A 26,285-nucleotide genomic window follows, 5' to 3' on the forward strand; every position below is an offset into this window, starting at 1 on the left:
CCCGAAAATTTTCTTTTTCTTCCACATTTTGGCATTTGGGAGCCATGTTTTTGCATTTGGAGTCATGTTTGGCATTTGAGGAACACGTTTTGGCCTTCCTAAATTAAAAATGCCTCACGCCTTGGTAATTAAAGGATATGTGCTCATAAAAAATGACCCAAAAATTCTCATGTGGAAGCCACATTTTTGCATTTGGAGGTCACAAAAATGCATTTCTAGCTCAAATAATCAACAAGGGCACGTTTTTACATTTGGAAGCTCATTTTGGCTTTGAAAAGTCACGCTTTTGCCCCATTCCTTCAAAATTGACCCACGTTTTTGTATTAAGAGAGCACGCTTTTGCTTAAAAATGCCTCAAGAATATTATACATATAAAAACATTTTGGATTTTGAAGGTTTTGTGACTTGCATTTTACCATTACATTCAAAAACGACCTAGTTCTTGAGCATAAAGATTTATATTTACAAGTTTGAAATGGTCAAAGGATATTGAGTTATATGGAAATACACTTGGAGACTTCGATTTTGAAGAATACCTTTTCATTTCAATTTCTCCTTTCTTACACATTTGGCTCTTTGAGCTCCGAGTAAGTAGAGGATTTCAACTTTTCTTTTATTTCTTGCTTACTTTGCTATGATGTTGCATTGTTTGGTTCATCTTCGTCCATTTGTTCAAAAGTTTGCCATATTTTTTGCATTTTTTATTTAAATAATATGAAATCTTCTCATTTCAAATGCTTGAAAATCCTCCAAATTCCAAAAGTGAGTTTGCATGTAGAAAAACATCGTGAGGTTTGTCATGTCCGAGTCAATAGAAAGAGGCATGTTTTTGTTTTGTTCTTAGTTTTCTTGTTTGTTTGTTTGCTTGTTTTGGTTTCCTTTTTTGGAAGAAAGTTGTGAATTCCTACCGAAGAATGTAAGTGCATCTACATCCTTTCACTTTTCATGTCAATGCATATTCCATCCATTTTCCTACACATGCAATTATATCCTTCGAACTTGATTATGTGTACCTCAAGTAATTACTTTATGTAATCACAACATGTAATTACCTCTAGAGAACCCGATTTTTGTAAAAAGGTTCCTCTTTTAAATATCAAAGTCGTCATTTGCACGTATTCCTAAGTACGTAGCTTGCATTCTTGGCCATACAAACAAAATCCCATCCTTGCCCACATGCAATCCATCATTTCAAATCCCATTTTGGCCCTGCTTATCCAAATACATATGCTTTCTGGATCATTTACAACCATCACATGTGTTCCATGAGTATCTAATCAATACTTTGAACACCTTGTTCTTCATAGATCTTCCTTTTCCAATCTAAGACTAATAGAGTCAGTCTCTTTGGATGACGTATTTACTCTGTGGAATTTCCATATTGTAGCACAAGACATGTACGTGCCAACAACATCCAAAGTAAAGATGAAATACCAATTTGATAAGGAGATGGCTCATGTGATTGCATCACTTGTTTCAACTCCACTTGACCAAGTATCGGATACAAAGATTGGGCACACAGACATGGCTGATTTCTTACAAAGAATTGACATGTCAAAAGAAGCAATATTCATCTAATGTCTACTTTTCCCATGGCTTTCCTGGAACTTGAGCTTTTCTTAGGATGTGCTTGGCATTTCAGACCCAAGACAAAACAATCAAGAATGCAGATGGCAAGGTCATCATTAGTCTGAATTCGGATGTCATCCAAGAAATTTTCAAAGTTACTTAGAATCCATGGTGTGTAGATTTAACTGAAGAGATGTCTTCACAACCATGGAATCATGCCAAATTGGATTATCAAAGGCACATGAATACATGTTGGTTGGACAATAAGAGAACTAATTTCTCTAGATGGCCCAAAACCATACATAGATCTAACTTCATATTAGAATTTAAAGATTTTATAACTCTTCTTAGCAGAGTTTGTGTCCTCAAAGAATCTTATGATTTTGAACCATGCATGTCTAAGTTTATTCTTAAGATCTTTGATAACAAGGAACCCATCTACTAGGGAGAACTTTTAAGTATAGCGCTATGTGAGCAGTTGCTTAATGTGGGGACATCAACACCTTTCTACATGAATTCATACTTGGTATATATTGTTGCGGCCATGGGAACATTCTTAGGACTTTCCACCAAGGGCGATCAAACTCTAGTTCCTATCTGGAACTATTATGATCAAATTATATTGACCCAAAGAAAATATCATTACAAGGGAGTCCAAGATGCATTTTTTGGACATTTCAGGAGTCAATTTGACGAAGAGCTGGTAAGCACAAGAGTTTCAGATGAAGCTTGGGAGAAGGTAAATCATTTTGGATGCATCTTCTTGTAGTTTCCAACTTTCACCTATTTGAGAGTTGGTTATTTTCAAGGGGACCCACATACCTTAGCAAGATATCCTATTGATAAGATTATTTTGATGGAGTTGGCTAGACAACTCATCGAGGTGCAATTGTACCAACACAGTTAGCACAAGCTAGCATTCGGCATCACCACTGTTGAACCCCTTGTAATTTGTCATTATATGTTCAATTTTGTATACAAAGCATAGGCAATGGAAGCAGAACTTCAGCTTATCACCTTGAAGAAATTCAAAGCTTGGTTTGACTTCGATTATCAAGGGATGCATTCAAGAATCAAAAGAGCATTCACCCATGTTCATCGCATGGAAGATGTATGGATTGATCTACACACAGAGCTGGACATAATGAGAATGGACTATCATTGCTCATTGACGTCAACATGGTCGAGATTTTGTTGGGTTTTCAGGTTGAAGATGACGGTGTCATCCTAGATCCAAAATACACATGGTTGGCTTTGACAAACATTGTCCATTTCCTATTCGGTGACAACAGAAGGAAGGCGATTCCATCTTTGATAGATTCCAATCTATTTTAGTAAATACCAATAAGTGGCCGAAAATCCAAGGCCTGAAAAGAGTACATCCAAAACTTGGGTTAGATTGCAATCATTTTGGACCTATTGGAAGAAAAGTCTAGGTGGAAATAACAAGAAAGAATGGTTCATCCTCTTTAGCGCCAACTAAAACCCTCAAGTTCAAGCTCAAAGGCGAAAAAGGATCAAAAACCACCTCTAGAATATTCTCAAGCACCCACGTAGACTCAAGAATCAAATGAAAAAATTGATGAAGAAGATGAATTGGGAGAGGGAGAGATAATTATCATATCTACCTCACGATCAACAAGAAATCAAGATCAATCCATTCAAGGAATATCCTTCTTGGATACCATAGACAACGATGTGGACTCATTCTCCATTTTTGCACCTCCCATTTCCATCTCAGAAGTGAACATGTTGGCACTTCCCATCTCGTTGGCAACTCCTATCCTTACAGCGAAACAATGTGAGAAATTGGGAAATGTGTTTGAAAATTTTTCAACTGTCACAAAAGATCAAGTTCCCAACTGGATACTTTGGTTGCAGCGTTCAAGATGTTCATGACAGTGTCATCTCAGAAGATGCCCATGGTTCTAGCCATGCAAAGTGAAGCACGCATAGTCACAACAGAAATACAATTAGAATCAATGTTTATTGTAGCCACTAACCCTGTTCCAGCAAATGAAGGTTTTAGCTTGCTCACTTGGTTGTGAAAAATTACTATGAAGAGAAGGAAGGTTGTGGTACCTCCAGACAATTTTCTTATCATAAAGACAGTCTAAATCTCTAAAGCCAAGGTCGTTTCAAGGATTGATGTTGATTTTGAAAAGACTAAGTATGTTGAGGTTGTAGAGCCTTTGGTAGACAAACTGGCTGAGGAGCTCAAGTATTCATATTACAAGTTCACCAAAATTGGAATTGGTAAGCAATCATGGTTGGGGTGTTTGCAAGATGCCGAAGATGCACTCGCTAATGTGTCTAAGAGAAATGATGAGCTTTGGGAAAAAAAGAATCAGCTCAAACATGATGTTGCTCATCTTAATGAGGTCCTCCGCCAACAATCGTTGTAGCTTGTAGTCATCACATCTTAGACAACTCAGTAGAAACAAAATGTTGAAGTAGCAAAGACTTGGTTTGGAGAAGTGATCTTTGAAGGAGCCCAATCCATCAAGGATACAGTCAAAGTTCTTGAAAATATCAAAGGTGTTGAAGGGATATTACATGATATGATTGCTTTTGTAAATCAAGAAACCAATGCCTTGAAAGAAATTTTGGGTGTGTGGAATCAAATGGTCGGCGTTGACCTTCATACCTTGATTGCATGTGATGCCATGCCATCTTTTGATATGTTATACAGTTATTAGGGACTCATGAGTTATAAGGAGGTATTTGGAAAACTTCTCAGAAAGTTGCAGGGAGCCTTAGAAGGCTATCAATCAGTGGAAACATAAATCATGTGCAATCTAGAGAAAATGGGATGTAATGTCCTTACTGAACATGACAACCTATTTATAGAAGAAGAAATGACCTCAGAGTATACCGAGAGAGTCAATGCTGATCTTGATTTTGAAAAATTCAGATCACACATGATGAACATGTTTGCTATGTACAAATTTGTAGCAAAACATTTGTAGGATTCTCTTGTAGAAAACTACAAATTGTAAAATCAGCACATGTGGATGTAGTCATAATTGAAGCTATTTGAAAGACAATGGAGATCCCAAATCTTCCTTTGGGTCATTGATTGTATTGCCAAATATAAGGCTTTTTAGGACAATCTTTAGGGTTGATTCAACTTTTTCCGTCTTCTTTTTTCAGTTTTTAGTCTTTCATATTTGTAGCTGGAGAAGGTGAATTGCATGCAATTGCAATTACATGTAATTCGATTGCATGTCCTCGTGACATGTAATCCAATAATTCTTCTCACCTAGTTTTTCTAGGTCAAAGTTGGTTGAGTTGCTGCCACTTTTTCATCCTTTTTCTCACTTCTTTTCCTATAAAGGAGTGCCTCTCTTATTGTAAAAATCATCTTTTAATTATGAGCAAGAAAGCTCTGAAGAATTGTGTAAGCATAAAATTGATTGTGTATTAATATTTTGATGAAAAGTGAATACAAAGAAGTTGAAACTTTGATTGAGTACAATTGTGATAGTGCAAATTGGAAGCTTTGATTGTAGTTTGCATGTGTTATCTTTAATTCATGTTATTGTTGTGTGTTTAAATAATTGAGTATAAAAGCATTAAGAAGTAATGACGCAGTGCAAGGCAGAGTATCCCAAAAAGAGATGTCCTAGCCCCCAACAAATAACCACACAGCGGAAACACAACACAAGATACACAATCCAATACCAATTCCCAACACTTATTCATAAAATAACTATTTACATGCAATGTGCCCAGCTATAAGGCCTTCTGGGTTATGACCAAGTACAATAGCAATTACAATAATAGCTCTCCAAGATCCAACCCCAAACCCTTAGCTAGTCCAGATTCACACTCTGGTAGAAACCGCCAAGGAAGATCTAATTTTGTGCTCGCAAGCTCATCAAGCAATCTCCTTGTTTCCCAAGCCACAACTACTAGCTCTTCTCAAAGGTCGCTCCTCTTCCACATCCTCTTCTCCAAGCTGGATGATATTACTTATGACTTCACAAGAGCTCCTTACTTATACGCAACTAAGCCACAAGTCGGCCTAGTAAGTTACAAATTAAATAAACTCTTGCATTAAATGCACATTTAAGCCACAAATCGGCTCACAACAAAAATTAAATACATACAACCAAATTAAATACCAAGGTCGGCTTAAACTAGAAACTGATCATAGACAACTTGGTTAAAATAGGACCAATACATGACTGAGCATTAGAAGAACCACTTCCGAGTATCAACAAATCCATGAAGCATAACCAAGATCACACAAGCATAGTGTAGCACCAGTATGTGTTGAGTCCACCAGCAACTGAGCCCCTTCATTGACCGAGATACTCGGTCAACACCGTAACCAAGCATCACTGAGCTCCCAGTGTATGCTAAGTTCCCATAAGTCATCGCCGAGTACCTTTAGCGGTCGAACTCCATCAACTCCAAATCTAAAATGCCTCCAACATGCAAGATTAAAAGGGAACACAAGATGCTCCTACATCAGACTATTGAGGTAAATAGAAAAAAATCTCAGATGCTCTTGCATCAAGTAATCAAAGTCGAAGCTTTGACTGGGAGCGATTATGGTGATACATAGACTAGAAGCCTTGACTGTAGCTTGTATTACCTTCTCAATTCACAAAAATAGTTAGAACTCCCTACTTCTTGAAGTCTTTGTCCCCAACGGTAGAGATTAATTCTTGTAGAATAGATTAAACAAGACTTAGAGCCAATCGGTACACTTTCAATCAACCTTTTAGTTGGTGTTGGTTTATCGATATCACCGTTTCCAGCTATTAGATAGAGGTGCAGTTAGAGATTTTATCTTGCCCATTACTTGCCCCGCGGGTAAGTAATTCTTTTCTGAAAGTTAAGAGGAAAGAATATTAGTGACACCCTTTAAAAATTATCTCAACTTCTTGCTTACCTTGAGTTGATCTAAGGAACGGTGCGAAGGGGGAGCCTTCCCTTAAAAGTAGGAGAGACTCTGCCTCATATGTCTGGTCTACCTATTTTGTAATTAAAATTTAACAAATTGTTGGTTACAAAATATCCACCCAACAAGATACACCATATACCAATAAAAACAAAGCATTTGGTAATGTTATTCAATACTAGGTCCTCCAGAAAAGCCAACCTAGACTAACAAGACTAATCCTATTCTTAGAGAATCACTAAGATTAGCAACTGAAAACATGATAGTGAGCATGATGTTGGGCTAGAATAAGTTAAGTGCATGAGTTGAGTGCATTAGACAGTTGTAGGTATTTGCTCAAGCAACGGTTGAGAATACATACTATATAGTATGAAATAACACAAACTTAACATTCTGATTGCACACCAGTTTCTATTTGATGGTATTGAGTCTGTTCTGAGAGATCGCAGAAGAGGGTCTTTAGAAAAGCTATGAGAAACTACAATGGATTGTAGGCAGATTCAAGTCAATATCAAATCAAGGAGTATTGAAGGAAGCATTTGTTTTGGAGGAAGGAAAGAAGTACGTTCGCTTTGAGAACGACAAGCAAGAAGAAGAATATTATTTCCGTCACTTGATTATTTTACTATAAATGGACCTCCAGTCAGGGAAATAAAAGCTTTACAACTCCCGTGAAGGTATACAGAGAGTTCAAACGATACTTTGATTTATTTTTTGTGTATTGTGCGAGCTCATAGCCAATTGCAAAGGTCAAAAGTATTGGACGTGGAAGTGTTATTTTTTCTTACACCACATTAGGGTCCCACTAGCGGTGAAAGGAAGACTTGAGTTGCTCAGAGAAAACATATATTTCCGTCAAAGAAAATTCATATGAAAATGGAAGCTATCAGGAGAGTCCGAAATTTCGCAAGACACATATGACAATAATATGTTGAATGGCTGACATCCAACTATAGAGTTGCGTTAGAATCCTAAAGGAAATTTGGTCTAGTGTTACTTGGAAGGAACGGTTCAACTTCTGAAAGTAACGGCTTAACATTATTTGCACTCAGTAAAGAATATCTTGAAGGTAATGACACCCACATAGAAGCCTTATACAGCATGCATGAGGGGAGCACATAGAAACATAAACATTAGCAGTATAACAAATACGTTGTAGTTCAGGATAAGACAAGTGGTTTTGCAATTTAGTATGAGACAAGTACATGTGCTGGCACATTATGTTTGTTGTTTGCTTGCCATTTGTGGTTGTTTCCTTTCCTGAAGTTGGCGAACTACAACTAATCTAAACCCATTCAGATTTATCATTTGACTGCTACATCTAATGATTCTCTTTAGCGCTTAATATACAGATAATTTTCTGAGACTTTAAGACATCTAATGTTCTCCTAGATCAAGAATTCCATCCAAAGTTGTCAGACATTGGATTGGCTAGGCAAGGACCAACAGTCAGGAATAGCCATTAGACAACAATAGTTGTAGGCACCGTGGGATATGCGGCTCCTGAATATTTTCAAACTAGACATCTTACATCCAAGAGTGCTGTATGGAGTTGTGGAGTAGTTTTTTACGAATTAATAATAGGAAGGAGATCTATGGACAATAATCAGCCGAAGAGTGAGCAAAAGCTTTTGGAATAGGTAAAACCATATGCATCAGACAACAAAAATTGCGCCTGGTAATTGACCCAAGACTTGAGGGACAATATTCACTTGAATCAGCTCAAAGACTTGCTTCTCTAGCCAATAGCTGTTAGGAAAAATAACTCTCGAAATTTTTCAATTTTTGAAGTGGAATGTGCGGTGGAAGGAAAATATGATATGGTTTTGAAATAAAGGAGTAATGTCTAGCAAAGAAGAGTATTTTATTCGGTGCGTATGAATCGGAAAGAGCTGGTGATGCTTGCCATTATTGGAAGTCATTTTCCTTGGCATTCATGTTGTACAAGGTGATTACTATGTGGGAACCAGAAGATACTTTAGAAACTTCATCAAAGTTACAAAAATCAGAACTCACAGTTTAGTGTGCAAGTCTCTAAATAGTTTAAAGTTCTGAGGTATAGGTCGAGTCAAACTATGGTATTTTGATTATACCCTCAAAATATCAGGGCGCAGATTCTATGTGGGGGCTAAGTAGGACTGCAAAGTCATTAACCAAACATGAGCCAACATTGTAGAATGCACATGGATCGCTGGCAAGAGGAAATTTGTTAGGTATTTCAATTTCATTAGCAGTCACAAATGTCACAAATGCATTTTCTCACAAAGATGGCAGAAGTTTGCAGCAATGCGATGATGGTGATAAAGTAGGGAAGGTAGGAAAAGAAAAGAATTAACTATCACAACTTCCTAAGCATTCAATGATAAAGGAATCAATTACTTTTCAACCAAAAGTTTTGTATTATTCAAACAAATTTCTCTTGCAAGATGTCTCTATGAGTAATTACAAAAAGGATGAAAGGCAACTCAATAGGCAACTCTTCATGGATTATAGCAATCCTGAAGAAAGAATTGAATATTTTGGACCGTGGGTGCCCCAATTAGCAAATGTAAGAACATAAATACTCAACATTTACAAGGAGTATCAAAAACTTCCAACCCGAATTCAAAATAATTTATCATTCAGTGATTACTTGGATTTTCATCTAGAGTAGCAAGGTAAGACTGATATGGAAAAAAAAGTATTTGTAATTGGTTTAGGATCTCCTTGCAAACGACCAATGCAAAGGTGTGTATGAAGAATTTCCGGTAGACCAAAATCATCGAATAGAGGGTCTTGAAAAAGAACAGTTAACTACCATTGATTTGCAACCTTCTCATGATCACATAGATGATGTTACATAGGGTGCAACTTTCTTCGTTAATGACTTGGAGGTTAGCTTTGACAAGCAGGTTGATGAGGTCGGTCAGATAAAAAAGTAATAACAGATTGGAATCTTTGTATGAGGAACCATATATTTCTGATACCCATGACATGAATTTAGAGGATCAATCTAAGATGACACTACAAGACGATGAACCACTTAAATAGGACAATAATGAAATGCATACCTTAAAGAATCAATTAAAGGTTAGTAATGATATGGTTATGGCATCGTTAGTATGTTATGACAACACTTACAAGATGGTGCAAGATCTCTATAGGAAGGTTCAAAATGGAGTAGAAGCAGATTGGCTTGTTTCTGATTTGCAAATGATCAAAACAGCTGTTGAAACTATGAAATCAATTATTTATATTTGCTTTCCGATAGGGATAACATTCTTAAGGTTGCTGAAATACATGTTGATCAGCTGAATAAAGAAAAAAATGAGATTATGGAGCTTAATAGAGAGCTTAAATATACTCATGAGGCATTAGGTGATGCTTGGATTTCCCTTCAGGAAGTAGAAAATCAGATTAGGATCACAAATCACTCCCAGGAATATGAGGATAAAGAGAGGCAGGAGTTTTTCCAAAAAGTAATTGATGAACTTGATAGCATTTGACAGACATATGACTTGGACAGCTGCCCCAAATGATCAAATGTCAAAACTTTAGATAACATTCAGCTTGTAGACAACCCTTTGTTTGAAGTTGATGCTGATTGGACTTCTAATAATCCCCTTTTTAATGATAAACAAGGGAACTCCTTTTGATTGCTATTAAGAGGTTGATTTTGATTTCAGAATTTTGGATTTGGGTATAGCTTCTAACAACGAATCTTGGTCACAAGATGGGAGTGGTGGATTGACTATGGTTGTGTGTCATTGGATCAGTCCAAATAGGGTTCTTGATTTCACACCATATAGGAGTTGGTTGGATTACATACATCAGCCTTTGGATAGATTTTGGTGTAGTATTGATGAGAGTTATGTTTCGATCTCAAGGAACGGTTTTTCAGCTTCATTCTTATTCATAGCACCTATATACTTGGAGTTTCTCTAGATTGATGACGACAGTTTGGTATTTGATGCGTTCATGATGTTATTTTCAGTTTCTGAACGGCTTGTTTCTTACGTCATCTATTTAGGTCGAGTTGTCACCATCTACTGGGTTATGCATAGTTCATTGATACAGTTCTACCTTATAATATCGGTTGATTATGACAACAAGTTTTGGGATCCAGGGGTTGATCGTATGTAGCTTTGGCTTGTTGATGACTTTGTTGTAGTTCTGTTCAGTTTGAGGTTGGATGCAGTGATGATCAAAATTCTCCAGTTTATAGGTGCCACATTATTTCATAGATTTATATGGGAATCAGGGATCCGGTTGACGGATGGATTGCAGAGTGACACCTTGTTTCATAGTATGGTCTGGTTTTTTTTCAGATTAGGCTGCATAGCTACTTGTAGATTTGTATGGGATCTTGGTACTGATTGCTCGAGGACAAGCAATTTCAAGGAGGGGAGATTTGTAATGTTCCCTTTTTGGGACATTAAAAATATTAAAGGCACATTATATATAATATTAAAATTGACTTGGAGAGCGTGGACTTAAAATATAAAAGGTCAATTTAATATTACAAAGTTGGTAAAAAGGACAAGGAGAGATAAGACGAAAACCTAGGAAGGCAGTCGAAGAGTCACAACTATGAGGATAAAAGGAGATGAGACTCTTTCATTTGGGCATGCTTGATTTATGATTTAGATTTCAGTTTCTCTCTTGCGAGAGTATTTGAAAAGCTTAAACTTCCAGCAAGTGTGAGGACGTAGCCCCTCATGTCGGTAGACAATGGATGCAAACCCATTGTCAGGGGAGACATCACTTCAGGTGTTTCGTATGCGCTTACAGGTTCTTCTCCTAGTGTTCCAATCTAACTATTAAACTACGTTTAAGATTGGATTTTTAGTGCTAGTTATTGTATTGTTGTTGTATAATGCAATAACGTGTTTTAAAGAGTTCTATAAGAGTTTATTGGTTTTTTATATTACTGGTTTGTAACACATTTTCATATGCTCAAATCCTGAATATTGTCTTGGAAAGAACGGGTTATTATCTTGTGGAGAATCTTCTGGTTTTATGGTTGTATCGTATTACATCTACCTATGTTTGAGTTTTGAATATTATATTCAAGAAGAAGCTAGAGAAATATTTGTTAGAGTTTCTACTTCTTTCGATTGTGTTTTGTAATACATCTACCTATGTTCTAAGTCCAATATAATGTTGAAAAGGAAATTGGTTAAATATCTAGTTTGGGACATTTTAGAGTGTTTCTTCATCTCCTTGTCAAGTTTGAGGAGAAAAGCTTGCCCATTGCATTTTGAAACACTTCCATCTTGGCCATAATGAGCATAGATGGAAAACTCGCCGAGTACTCGGCGAGTTTTTAAAACTCGCTGAGTTTCCTAGCTCGGCGAGTTTTTAACCAGTTAACTCGCCGATTTAAAAACTCGGCAAACTGGTAAAAACTCGCCGAGTAATCGGAGAGTAGTCAGCAAAAACTTGGCAAGTTTTTCCTAAAAACTCGCAGTTTACTGGTGAACGCGGCCTGTGAGGATTTAAGCGGCAGTGAGTGTGTTTTTTCTCATTCTTTCTTGTATTTGCATTGTTTAGAACCTTGAGGAGTGAAGAGAAGAAGGTTTGGAGGCATTCTTGGCTGATTGCAAGTGATTCAAGGCGGATTTGAGTGGATTGTAGAGGATTCTAACCGATTTTAGAAGACAAATTTCTTTCCAGGTATGTTCATCTTATCATAGTTTGAAAACTTTTTATAGTTTTATAACAAATGTTCTTTTGTTTTTGTTGTTTTTTGTAAATGTTTTCAAATCATTTAAAATGATTTTGAATCATTTGAAACCCTAGCTTCTAAGGATATGGTTGAAGTTTGTTGTTTGCTAAGGATATGGTTCAAGTTTGAAGTTTGAATCATTTGAAACCCTAGCTTCTAAGTTCTAACTTTGTTTATTCATTTTTCTATATATTTATGTGTAGGGCAACGGTCAACCATTAAAAAAATGACAAACCCACAAGAAGAGTGGCCACAAACACCATGCCCATCTGGATATATAGGCACTCGGCCTAAAAATGCAAGAGATAAGGCATGGCGGTATGCCTATGAAGCTCCAAATCCAAATGATATTGGGAAGGTGATATGCATTCCCTGTGAGAGAATTATTTCTGGAGGCATAAACCGCCTCAAATACCACCTTGCAGGCATAAAGAAACATGACTCAAATCCTTGTCTCAAGGTAACTGATGAAGAAAAAAGATTCATCCATGCCCTACTTGCAGCTGCTGAAGAGAAAAAATTGAATAGGGAGAGGGCAAAAATAGCTATGAGGGCAGCCATAGCTGAATCTGAAGGAGCTCCTTTTGATATGCAAGAGGAAGAAGAAGCACTTGAGAACATACCGGGATCTCTTCGTGGCCCACGGATCCGCAAACAAAATTTCTCTTTTACCGGTTCCACTTCTTCTACATCTCCTACTTCTTCATCATCACCATCCAGATCCCCATCAGGGATAGGTGGTTATTTTGTGCCCAGGAACACACCTGGAGCACAGCCATCATTAGAGGGCACTGCATGGTTTAAGGAGGTGCATGAGCAAACTGATATTGCAGCAGCTGATTTTTGGTTTTTCAACAATATCTCAATGAATGCCGCTGATAGTCCCTATTGGGTCAATATGGTGAATGCAATGACAATATCAGGCAAAGGGTACAAGCCGCCTAATCGCAAGGATATGAGTGGAAGGTTAGTATTTTACTATTTAGTAATTGTAAATAATTGAGATTCACTTTAGTTCATTGTTATATTTTAAATCTTAATTGTTATAACTTATTTCCTAATTTTTTACTAACACTTACACTTTATTTAATATTACACTTAAATTTTGTAGGTTGCTTGACAAAGCGGTTGGTAGGGCAAGATTGTTGATAGAAGACCAAAAGAAAGAGTGGAAGAAGTATGGCTGCACCATTTTATCTGATGGGTGGACAGATGGAAGAAGTAGAACCATTATTAACTTCTTGATTGCTTGCAAAGATGATGTGGTGTTTTGGAAATCTGTCGATGCCTCCAACAAAGTGAAAAATGCAGCCACATTGGCTTTAATGTTGGAGAATGTTGTCATGGAGGTGGGAATAGAGAATGTGGTGCAAATAATCACAGATAATGCAGCAGCATATGTGGCAGCAGGTAGATTTAATTTTTTATATTTGAATCAATATGAATCATGAATGTAATGCTATGGTATTATTCAATTTAGATTTGATGTAATTTGTAAATACTAAATATGGAAAGTTTGTTACTGATTATTGATTTTTTGCTAATCTTTTAGGTAGAATCCTCCAAGAGAGGCATCCCACACTTTTTTGGTCACCTTGTGCAGCACATGTCCTTGACCTCCTTTTGGAGGACATAGGAAAACTTGATTGGGTGAGTCCAGTTGTGGAAGATGCTAGGCGAGTCACGAAATATATCTATAATCACCCATGGGTTCTCAGTTTGATGAGAAAAGCCACTAAAGGCAAAGATTTGATGAGATCTGCTATGACAAGGTTTGCAACGGTCTTCTTGACGTTGCAAAGTATTCTTGACCACATATTGGCTTTGAAGCAAATGTTTGTGTGTGCTGATTGGGTTGCTTCACCTTACTCAAAGAAGCCCGAAGGAGAAGCTATGGCACGAATAGTCTTTGATGATAGCTTTTTTGCAAAGGCTAAGGAGATTGTGGAGGTAACTTCATTATATTTTTAGACTTTTAGTTTATTCAAGTTTCATTTTCAATTCATAACTTACTATGTTATTAACTAATTTGTATTTTTCAAATTTCAAATGTAGATGTCTCTGCCCCTGGTTCTAGTCTTGCGCACATGTGATGGGCAACAATCCCCAATGGGAGGTCTTTATGAGGCCATGGATAGGGCGAAAGAGGCTGTTAGAAGTTACTATCACGGTTACAGTCTCAGATTTGACCCCATTTGGGAAATAATTGATAGGAGGTGGAACAATATGCTCCACCAACCTATTCATGCAGCAGGCTACTTCCTCAATCCGAAATTCAGGTACTATGATAATTGATTGTCCTTGAAATTGGGATTTTAATAAGTCTTTATTTTACTTTACTTTTTAAGGTTGTGTAGTAAGACTTGATATCATTTTCTATTTGTTTTAGGGCTGATGATTCCTACTCAGATCCTAATGGAGAGGTCATGGAAGGTCTCTCTAAATGCATTGAGAGAATGATATCAAGTGAAGAGGAGAGAGACCTTATTGTGACCGAACAACAAATCTATGTGGAATCAAGGGGTCCTTTGTTCTCTTCTATGCTAGCAAAGAGAGCAAGATCTACTCAAGCACCAGGTAAAGCATCAAACTTTAAAACTTTTGCTAATTGATAAGTTGTGCTTCTGATTTTTTTTTTTATTGCTTTATAACTTTTTAAATTTTTTTTTGCAGATGCTTGGTGGGCAAGTTGGGGTGGCAATACCCCCAATTTAAGGAAATTTGCTCTCAGAGTCCTATCCCAACCTTGTAGCTCATCCCATTGTGAGCGCAATTGGAGCTTATTTGAGTCCATCCATACAAAGAAAAGAAACAGAATGACTCAAAAACGGCTTAATGACCTTGTTTATGTGCACTATAATCTTAAGTTGCGCATAAAAAAGTCACAGCTCGTAGAACTACCTGGTCCGCTTGATCTAGATGAGATAGATCCTTATTCTGATTGGACAGCACAGGAGCCAAGTCCATTTTTTACACCAAATGAGATCGCTGATTTGGAGAGGCAGGCCATGGAGGGGGAGGTTGACACTGATTTTCAGTTCACTATGGATGACATTGAGGATGAGGACGAGGATGATGATGATTCAGGCGAGGATCAGACATTACCATTAGGAGGAGATGCATCCTCTTCTAGGACGCCGAGCCAGTCAGTAGGGACATCGAGCGAGGGGGCACAGCCACAGAGTTCACAGTCACGCAGCTCACGCCCTATCCCAGTGCGGGGCACTTCTTCTAGGACTAGACCCCCTCGCTTTCCTGCTAGTGCAAGTGGAAAGAGGAAGATGTGATTGGCATTGTCACATTGTATTGATGTATTTAGACTTTTAGTATTTACTTCTAGTTTGACAGATTGAAACTATTTAGTAATTTACTATTTTGCTTCCTACCATGAGCATTCTGCATGAGAATGCAATTTTGTACGCATTATGCATTTATATATATCTAAACTTTGTTTCTTTCTTTTGTATTGTCTTTAATTAACTTATTAGATGCATCTTCTCATTAAATTTTGCAAAATAAATGTATTTTTAATTAAATTTCAGCGGTTTTTTAGGTTCCCGAGTTTTTTTCGAGTTTTTTTTTTAAATCGCCGAGTTTTTCCCGATTAAATTTTTGGGGGGCTTGGCGAGTTTTTGCATTTGGCGAGTTTTCCAACTATGATAATGAGGTCTCTCACCTCAACATTGGGTATAGTCCTCTGCATGCATTCAATGAAGACCTCCTTGACCTCTCCATTGGGATCCTTGTACGATGGAGAGAAGCGAAAACAAGGGTTGAGAAAATACTCCGCCGCATGAATGGGTTGATAGAGCTGATTGCTGCACCTACCAATAATTTGGCCATATGGGATCAAATTTCAAGTTGTTCCCCTTGTAGTGATTTCTTACTCTTCGGCCCTATCCATGTCCTAAAAATACCCCATTGGGGTTTGTTCCTCATCTACCAAGTGGAGAACTTTAACTAAGGGCTTTGCCACCTACAATTGAAATGTAGAAAATGATTATCGTTAATCAAAGCTTAGGGTTATAAATTAATAAATAATGAGAGATGATTATTGAATACAGAAAAATCAAATATTCAACTTTTGAAGTTTTCAAGTTACCTCCACAATTATTGTATCTTCATCAAAAAATTGGTTGTTAAAGACAATTTGTGTAACACTTTGTCCATCAGGCTTGTTTGAATAACTTGATTCTATTAAGATAATATCTTTAATATCTTTATTAAGATATTATCTCCTTAGTTAAATACTTCTATAATGGTCAACTACTTGTCTGTAATCCGTCTTTCAGTCTAGATAGGAATGTTTCCTATCTTGTCTCTTTTATCTTTAGTCCAGATAGGAATGTTTCCTACCTTGTCTTTAGTTTTATTTCTATTTTCATCTTCAATCTACATCGTTTCTAAAAGAAACAACGTTCTTGTAATTCTTTATAAGGAACACATTTGTTCCTCTGTTAATCAATCAATCATCCGAAAATCCGTTAATTTGCCAATTCTTGAATCTTGTAACATGGTATCAGAGCCAATACTCTAATTTTTTTTGAAATTAATTATAATTTCTTGGTTGAAATTATATGTCTTTTATTTTTGAAATTATTTGCATGCATATTTGCTTCCAATTCTCTCTATAATCCGACTAGGGTTTCCGTTCATAGAGATCTAAATCCGCCGACTTCTATTCGGTTTTGCAATCCATTTTTGTCCAAATCCGTCTATTTTTGCTTCACATTTTTGCCATTTTTTGTATTTTTTTGCAACAGGGCCATTTTTGTTCAAAACCCTAATTTTCGGGTTCGAAATTTTTTTGATTTCAAATTTTTGGTGGGTTTTTCGAGAGCTCAACTGGGTTGTCATATTTTTCTAGGTACCTCAATTTTTGTCTTGATTTTCGAGCCAACCGATCTAGAAACCTACAACATATTCTTTCTGGACTTTTTGAGCTCTCTTCTGGGTCACCTTCAAATTTTTTGGGTCTTTACTTTTTGAGGGTTGCATGAACTTGCATGTTGTTTGCATGTGTTGCTTTACCATGCAAAGTCTCGTATTTTGCCTCCCTTAAAAATTCTAGTGAGTTTTCATAATTTTTTTTCCCTCAAAAAATTTCTGATGGGTTTTCATATTTTTTCCCTAAATTTTTTTTTCTTATGGGTTTCTATAAAATTTTCCTAAAAAATTTCCAATTCTGTAATTCGCAAAGTTGTGTGGGATTCCTGTGGATTTGTAATTTTTTCCTCAAAAAACAATTCAGTTGGGTTTTACCATTTTTCCTAAAAAAGAATGAAGCTTCGTAATGTTGAGTTTTGATTGTTTTTTCACCACAAAAATCATGGCTTTGTGTGGTTTTGTTTTGGAGCATTATGCTCATCTGCAAAGTACCATCAACAATTTTCACAGTAGACATCCTTTACTCAAGATTCAGAAGGCTCCTGGAAGAAAAACATTCGATACAACTATTGCCACAAGTTTGGACACATGAAGGTTGAATGTTGGAAGTGCTTAGCTGCCTTATCCAAGTAATCTAGTTCTCAGCCCACAACGAACAATGCAGAACATTTTGAGGAGGCAGAATCTACCTTTTACGCGTTTTTGACAGCTTCGTGCTCTAGATAGATTAACCATTGAGGACGGTATTACGATAATAGATAGTTTTTATTATCTCTGTTTAGTATCTAATGGTTATCTATTGTAATCTTCCATAAATATTAGAATGTTTCTAATATTTAGTTTTTTGCTTCTAGAATAGAGTGTTTCTATTTTTTAATTAGCTGAAGGTAACTATTAGTTTTCTCGTTAACTAGTATAGAATGTTTCTGTTCTTTACGATTGTTTCTTAAGGAAACATCATTCAGTCTCTTGTATCTGTTATTTCCAACGATCTTGCTGCAGAAGTTTGGTGTATAATTTTGGAAACTTCATATCAACATTAGTCTTCTCAGCCTTTCCACCATCAACCTTCTGCTCAATCCCGAGATGGCTCCACGAAGCAAAATGTATAGTGTAATTACTGTCACAAGTTTGGCCATATGAAGTTCAAGTGCCAGAAACGTTTGGCTGCCCAAGCAAGGCAAAATGCTTCCAAGCCAACAACACAAGTTGTTGAACTTTCTAATCAAGGTGAAGCTGCATTTTTCGCCTTCTGAATTGGTTTTTGTTTTTTTGGGTTTGTTGATTTTCTCCTTAAAAAACATTTCATGTTGTCTGTAATATGCAAGGTTGCATGAGATTCTGGTTTTTACATTTTTTTCCACAAAAACGAAGTTTTGTAATTGCAATCTATTTTGAGTCATAACACTCTTCTGACAAAGCTTCTTGTTTTCAACATTCTGTAGATTCAGGGTCTCAGTTATCCCAGAATGTTCCGACATCCGTACGTTGACCATTAAGGGAGGTTATTAAGATAATATCTTTAATATCTTTATTAAGATATTATCCCCTTAGTTAAATACTTTCTATAATGGTCAACTGCTTGTCTGTAGTTCGTCTTTCAATGTAGATAGGAATGTTTCCTATCCTGTCTCTTTTGTCTTCAATCCAGATAGGAATGTTTCCTATCTTGTCTTCATTTTTGTTTCTAAGTTCGTCTTCAGTCTACTTTGTTTCTTTTAGAAACAACGTCCTTTTAATTCTTTATAAGGAACACATTTGTTCCTTTGTTAATCAATCAATCATATAGAAATCTATTAATCTGCCAATTCTTGAATCTTGTAACAGATTCTAGCCCTGGTTGACACACAAAAAATTGCTTCAAAGGATTCAAAGAACCGATAAGACTTTACAATGTTAAGAAAATCATTGCAAACCTTGTGACTATGGGTCTAACCAACTCCTTTCCATAGGTGTATTCTCTCATCAAGTGAAAGATCCAAGGGTGATCCTAGATATATTTTGTTATCTTCCTTGCATCCTGTACAATTGGTCTCACTAAATCCAATTTCCCTATATCCTCCACAAGAAGGTCAATAACATGCGTTGAACAAGGAGATTGAAAGAGTGTGCTATACTATCTTGTAGATTCTACCCATTGCCACACATGCCACTGCATTGTTAGCTATTATTTGCATTGCATTAGCAGCCCCAACCTCCATCACAACATGCTCTAGCATTAGAGCCAAAGTTTCAATCGTCTTTACCTTGTTCGAGGCATTGAAGGATTTATGAAAGATCACTTGATCCTTGTGTTGGTTCCCAAAACCGTAGATTGGAATCTTACAAGCCTTGCCTGCTTGATGCTGGGATATCCAACCGGTTAAGGCCAACTTGACGGGATTGATCAATATGATCCAAATCCCCTGCGCTTCCGGCTTTGCAAAACCGAGGCGGGTGTACCTAATTGTGGACAACAACCTTAAATCCAAGATGCTCAAAGCAGATTGGTTAGAATGTGAATGTATTGAAAGTTTTCAAAATGGCAAGAATTATAAACTTGAAAATTATGAATTAATAAATAAATTTGATAATATTTAAATGAAGAATGAATGCAACAAATGAATATATTGATTCCTTAATGGAAAGAAATGAAACAATTGCCAGCATATGAATATCAATTAAGAGCAATATAAAGACTAGTGGTTAATTAAATGGGCAATCAGAGTCAATATTATAAATTGAAATGTACCACTTTATAAAGTTCAATACACTTAAACTATAAACAATTTTAATAATTCAGAAGCGACGGATCAATTAAATGAATGCAATTTTAAATCAGTCTAGAATGCACTTTAACTCCTGTGGAGACAAACTAGACATAAATATTAAAATAATTAAATATTTCACAATATTTATGTTTATCAAATTTAAAATGCAATAATGATGCAGTGCACTTATCCGAATATTAAAATATTTATAGAAATTAATAAAAAACATTTATAAAGGACACAACTTAATAATAATTTAAAACTCTAAAATTTAAAATAAATAATTGTGTTGGAAATAAAATTGCAATAAAGACACTCCTTACAGATGATCTATCTATTGCGCTTCAATTCTAGAATCACATATAAATTTGCTCGGCAATCCAAAATCCATGGGCTTAGTTTAAAACTTCGTTTATTTACTAGTGAGAAATAAAATATATCAAGTGCATATAGTATATGTAAATTTTTAAAAAATGAATATGAATCCTATATTCTGTTGTGTCTTTTACATCCTTATTTATAAATAATGAAAAGGTGCGTGGGTGAATAGACACACCCATTTGGAACCTAATCAAAATAATGCAACTCTTCGTAACTAAAAACTGTTGTTAATTCCCTCTGAATATTTTGGGATATAAACTTTGGATAAACTTAAATGATATATGACAAGTAGAGGGATATATTGATGCCAATAAACTTTATAAATTGGGTACTTTGATAAATGTTGGATTTAGAGTTTCGGCTTCAAAGATACACATGGCACTATGTTCCATCGCTCCAGACTTGCATGGGCTTCTCCTCTGTGTCATGTCCCCTCTTTTCGTTGAGTCTAGCAGAGAATGAGTCAGCTTATTATGGGGTCTTGTAGGCTAACAAGGTTGGATAGAGATCCAATATGGTTATTCAATGTTGGGGACTTGATGTTCTAGCAGTTATTGATCAGCTGGGAGACGTTCCTTGCTTTTAGGAGGCAGTTCCTACTTTTTAGAAGGTATGATCTTGCCCAGGGTTGGGTCTTCATGAGATTACTCTTTGGGTTCAGTTTCAGAGGGATAGGGCTTGTTTCCTAAATTTTAGGAGCATCCTTAGATTTTAGGGATGAGACTGCCAGCGGATCCTTGATTTTCGACTTCAATCAAAGACAAGTGACAGGATGATTTTATGGTTTGTGATGTCAGTTGGGCATTTTGTGGCTATTTGGGTTATATTTTTAATATTTTCTAAGTTAGCGTTTAATAATTAAACAAGGCTAAATAATTAGCCATTTTGGAGTAATAAGGGGTTTTTGGCTTCATTTGGATGCACATCCTATGGTGTGATAGCTCATTGGAAAGGTTTCGAAATTCTCTAAATCTTTCTTTTTGGTCTCAGGGCAATTCAGTGAACAGATTTCTATCTATGAGGGAAAAGGTCATTTTCTAGTAACATGACCACTTTAAAATAAGAAATTATAATACTTCCACTATCCAACGCCACTTGGAGACACTTAGGGTTCAATTTGCAATTGAGAGAGGTTATAAGGAGATAGAGGCTTCATTCTATGATCATCTTTTGCATATTTGACAACTTGTTTATGAATTTGCTCTGAATGGGCGATTTCTAGTCTGGGACGCAAACCCCAGGTTAGTGATTGGTTGGGACGTAGCCCTCAGCAATCTTTGGCACTAAATCTCTTACGCATTGTGCGTGGTGATTAAGGATAGAGGCATCAATTCTCATTGGGGTTTCAGCGTGGCATATCATCTTTCAATTGGGACGTGGTTCATTGTAGCCTGTGGGACACCATTTGCAGCAGATACACCACGTGGTGTATAGAGTATTGCTTGTATTCACCTCCAAATGTATGCTGGATTCGAGAACAATCTTCACCTTCTAGTTTGACATCAAATTTGTATGTGAGCTTTGGGAAATGCATTGGATTTATTGCTTGGCTCTATAATTCAAACAAATCTGCTTGGTACGGTTTGCAATAATTCTGATTTTTGTTGTATACTTTATTTATTTCAGTCTTGTTTCATGTTTGTTGTTCCCTATTCCTTTCTATGTTATAAAACCATCAAAGCACAAAAACGAAGCTAACTTTCTGCACTTCTGTCTAGTCCTACAAGAAAACATAAATAAACAAGAAAAACAAATTTAAAAATATAAAATTACAGCAGATCAGGAGAAGAGATCCATCAGGGATCTTTCACTCTGGTATGCGCTTTACATTAGACCGTAATTCTAAATGAAAGGGCTCCACGGGAATAGTGCAACTTCAGATGCCAATACACGATCTCCATTAGCAAACTCCATTCACCCTTGGTGCTCTAAACGTTTATGCTTCATTACTTGCAAACAAACACACGATCAATTACTAAACAACAACAGAAACGTAAATCCCATGTTTAGGATGTTAATGTTTAGCCTCAGAAGAAGCAAAACATGAATCTCTTATGCTACCACTATTTGCAATACATCTTAGAGATATAAGCATCTATATTTTGTTACTGATATTTGCTATACATTACAGAGATATAAATATCAAAATTATGCTACCACTATTTGATATGCATCACAGAGACATGCATACATACATATATTCATACTGATGTATGCATACATATACGTACGCATATATCTCTGTCATACATATGAAATATTGACAGTAAAATATGCACGATGTTGAACAACTTATATTGGTCGGGCTTCAGATTATCAGCGACTGATTATATTGCTTTTGTCGAGTTTCATATCCTGTGCCTTGCCCTTGTTATGATTATTATTGGGCCCTTGTGTTGTTATCGAGCGATGGCATATAAAACAAATTCTGGATAGTTATTATGTTAACTAAGATGCCTCCGAAGAGGCATGTCCCTTCGTGGCTTTTGGGAGGCATGTCCCTACGTGGCTTTTGGGCCACGTTGACACATGTCTCTCTCCATTTATATATATGTGCTCGTTCACCGCTGTAGAGAAAGTATCGATTCAAGGCATCTGAGTACCTGCGGATAAGTATCAATATTATTTATTATTGTTATCACCTTCACTTTTGTTATACAGTGATCAGGAGCTTTAACCATTGCTGAAGAAGGAAGACTGATAAAGGTTTGCTACAAGTCATAGTAAAAGATAAGTACTTATATTCTGCATAGTTTGAATCAGAATTTATCTACAAGCATTTTGTAATTGTTTGTCTATTAGGGATCCACTATTCTTAACATGGTGTCAGAGCAGTACTGATAAGGAAACTCTTACAAAATGTTAATTCTAAAACTGAGCCAACGTTAAAGGAAGGAAAACTTTTTTTTTATTAAGCATTAAAATCGTGAATCACATAAGAATTGAAGATAGGCTAGATGGAGCATCAAACTTCTCATCTTGGAAAACTAGACTACTAATAGTTATAAAAGAGATGGAATTAGAAAATCACATTGCAACAAATTTACCCATGCCTGAAAATGAATCCGAGAAAGCAACATGGAAAAGGCATAATAATAAAGCAATGAAAATAATCATAGATTCAGTAAAGGATCATATACTTCCATCCATAGCCAATCTTAAAGCCGCATTTGATATGTTCTCCACTATTCAAAATACATTTGAAATTAATGATACAAGTAGATTGCTAACTCTGAAACAAGATCTACTTTACATAAAAATGAAAAATGGAGAATTCATTACCTCTTACTTCCTTAGAATTACTGAATTAAAGGATCAACTTGCTACTATGCAAAGTCAAATGGATGATAAGGAACTAAGCATGATTGCTCCTAAAGGTCTTCCTCTATCATGGGAAGCCTTCATACAAGGTTTAAGTTCACGTCTTGAACTTCCAAAATTTGATCAACTAAAGAATGAATGCACTCAAGAGGAGTCTAAACTTGCTTCCAGAGGACTAATTTCAAATCAAGAAGGTGACATCCAAGCATTATATTCCAAATCAAATAAGAAAAGAAAGTTCAAGAATAACAAGGACTTCAAAAAAAATCACAAATCTCACAAGCAACGTGACTGGTCCAAAGTAAGATGCTTTAAATGTGATAAGCTTGGTCATTTCTATTATGTATGTCCAGAAAAATAGAAAATTCAAGCAGCTTTAGCAGATGTTAAAGAAGAAAATGAGAAAATGGATAAAGAAAATTATGCATTTATAGTAGCTCTCTCAAGCGAGTTAAGCACTAATCACAACACCTGGATCATAGATAGTGGAGCTTCTCGTCATATCACCGAATTTAAGGATAAGTTTGAAACCTTCTCAAATCATGAATCAGAAGAAGTAACTATTGGAGATAATTCCTCTCACCCTATTAAAGGAATTGGTACTTGTTCTATTCAGCTGAATTCAGAAATCACACTTCAACTCAAGAATGTCCTATATGTGTCGGGGATTAAAAGAAATCTTGTCTCCATCTTCGGACTTGTTGATCAAGGGTATAGAATTGCATTTCAAGGAAATAGAGTTCTATCTTGGATGAAGAACTCATCTATTAAGAAAGCCATCTCCATTGGAGTCAAGGATGGAAGTCCTTATAAGGTTTGTAATAATCAAAATCCAAAGTTAAACTTAACCCTTAGTAATGATAAGTCAAATTCCACTGAAATCTGGCATAGAAGGCTAGGTCACCTTAACTTTCGAGCCTTATCATCTATAGGTAAAATTGTAAAAGGGCTACCAAATCTAAAATTAGATCATTCAAGTATTTGTAAAGGGTGTGGTTTAGGTAAAAATACTAAACATTCATTTCCCAAAAGTGATCATAAATCTAAAAGCATTCTTGAATTGATTCATATAGATCTTTGTGGTACTATGTCAGTTCCCTCCCTTAATGGATGTCAATTCTATGTAGTTCTCATTGATGACTACTCTAGGAGAACATGGATTTATTTTTTAAAACAAAAGGAGTCATCTGAGGTCTTATCCAAGTTTAAAGAATTTAAAGCCTTAGCTGAAAATCAATCAAGACAAAAGATCAAAACCCTAAGGTCTGACAATGGGGGTGAATTCACATCTGATATCTTTAAAAACTTTTGTATTTCTGTTGGGATTAAGAGGGAGTGTTTTGTACTTTATAATCCTCAACAGAATGGAATAGCTGAAAGGAAAATAGATCTATTGTTGAGTCAGCCAGGGCCATGTTACATGATCAAAATCTTCATTACTCCTTTTGGGCTAAAGCATCCAATACTGCTGTCTGCATTCAAAATCGTTGCCCTCACTCTATATCAGAAAACACCACTCCAAAAGAAGTATTTACTAGTGTTAAATCAGATTTAAGCCACCTGAGAATATTCGGATGTCCAGTCTATATTCACATACTAAAAGAAAAGAGAACCAAATTGGAGCCTTCCGAGAAAAAGGGAATATTCATTGGTTATAGTGAAACTTCAAAAGGGTACATGATCTACATTCCTGGGCAAAGAACAATTGAGATTAGCAGAGATGTAATATTTGAAGAAGATACTACCTTTAAAATTTCTAGTAATAGTGATGAATCCATTTCAGAAGAAGATCAAGCTACAGAAATTGAGAGGGAGGATAATTCAGACATCTCTTCCATGTCTAATCATACAGAGTCAGAAAACGTCAACCATACCAATAAGAAGAGACTCCTTTGAGCCAGGAAAATGTTAGCTGAAAATCAAGTTGAACCAGATGTAATTCAGGAAAGCAAAAGGACTAGAAATCAATCTTGTTATGTTGCACTGCTATCTGAACTCATAAAATCTGAACCTACCAATGTTAAAGAAGCGCTTTCATATCAATCTTGGAAAGAAGCTATGATTGAGGAATATAACTCTATATTGAAAAATGATGTATGGGACATTGTACCAAGACCCAAAAACAAATCAGTTGTTTCTTCCAAATGGTTGTTCAAGATTAAACATGTTGTAGATGGCAGTATTGAAAAATACAAGGCAAGATTTGTAGCTTGAGGTTTCTCTCAAAAGGAAGGTATTGATTATGAAGAAACTTTTGCCCCTGTCGTTAGGTATACTTCAGTCAAAACAATCTTAGCTATTGCAGCATCTTAAGGATGGAAAGTGTATCAAATGAATGTCAAAACAACATTTCTCAATGGTAAGTTTGAAGAAGAAGTTTATGTTGAACAACCAGAAGGGTTCAATACCTTTGATTGCAAGACTCGTGTTTGTAAATTGAAGGAAACACTTTACGGTCTTAAAAAGGCTCCCAGAGCTTGGTATGAAAGAATAGATAATCACCTACTGAAATTGGGACATGCCAAAAATGAAGTCGATCCAAATCTATACTTCAAATCTGAAGGTGATGATATGGTTATCTTTGTATTATATGTTGATTATTTGGTAATTACAAGTGATGAACATTTTATAGAGAAATGTAAGCAAGATCTCTCTGCTAAATTTGAAATGAAGGACCTAGGGTTACTTCACTATTTTTTAGGATTAGAAATTTGGCAGCTGGACAACTGTACTATACTAAATTAGGGAAAATATACAA

The 26,285-nt window shown here is 36.0% G+C and overlaps 3 protein-coding genes across 3 annotated transcripts in view; all 3 read left to right on the forward strand.

Moving 5' to 3' along the window:
- Positions 1 to 26,285, forward strand: part of LOC149567584 (lipase class 3 family protein) — a 270,367-nt gene that overhangs the window by 235,991 nt on the left and 8,091 nt on the right. The gene's annotated exons all lie outside the window — the stretch shown is intronic.
- LOC149567586 (uncharacterized) lies at positions 12,403 to 14,353 on the forward strand. The gene is made up of 3 exons (XM_089820825.1): positions 12,403 to 13,154; positions 13,300 to 13,598; positions 13,741 to 14,353. The coding sequence occupies exons 1-3, from the start codon at positions 12,415 to 12,417 to the stop codon at positions 14,157 to 14,159; spliced, it is 1,458 nt and encodes a 485-aa protein (XP_089676951.1). The 5' UTR covers positions 12,403 to 12,414; the 3' UTR covers positions 14,160 to 14,353.
- On the forward strand, positions 14,519 to 15,647 carry LOC149567587 (uncharacterized). The gene is made up of 2 exons (XM_089820826.1): positions 14,519 to 14,765; positions 14,862 to 15,647. The coding sequence occupies exons 1-2, from the start codon at positions 14,615 to 14,617 to the stop codon at positions 15,473 to 15,475; spliced, it is 765 nt and encodes a 254-aa protein (XP_089676952.1). The 5' UTR covers positions 14,519 to 14,614; the 3' UTR covers positions 15,476 to 15,647.

This window comes from Cupressus sempervirens, chromosome 3 (assembly GCF_028749045.1).
Source record: "Cupressus sempervirens isolate cs-2001-9-10 chromosome 3, ASM2874904v1, whole genome shotgun sequence".
Classification (NCBI taxonomy): Eukaryota; Viridiplantae; Streptophyta; class Pinopsida; order Cupressales; family Cupressaceae; genus Cupressus; species Cupressus sempervirens.

What these genes read in the sequence shown, in the direction of transcription:
- LOC149567587 (XM_089820826.1), top strand. Translation starts at nt 14,615, where the DNA reads ATGGAAGGTCTCTCTAAATGCATTGAGAGAATGATATCAAGTGAAGAG. An exon ending in AAGATCTACTCAAGCACCAG is followed by an intron (nt 14,766 to 14,861) that starts GTAAAGCATCAA and finishes TTTTTTTTGCAG; the next exon opens with ATGCTTGGTGGGCAAGTTGG.
- LOC149567586 (XM_089820825.1), top strand. Translation starts at nt 12,415, where the DNA reads ATGACAAACCCACAAGAAGAGTGGCCACAAACACCATGCCCATCTGGA. An exon ending in CGCAAGGATATGAGTGGAAG is followed by an intron (nt 13,155 to 13,299) that starts GTTAGTATTTTA and finishes TAAATTTTGTAG; the next exon opens with GTTGCTTGACAAAGCGGTTG. An exon ending in AGCAGCATATGTGGCAGCAG is followed by an intron (nt 13,599 to 13,740) that starts GTAGATTTAATT and finishes CTAATCTTTTAG; the next exon opens with GTAGAATCCTCCAAGAGAGG.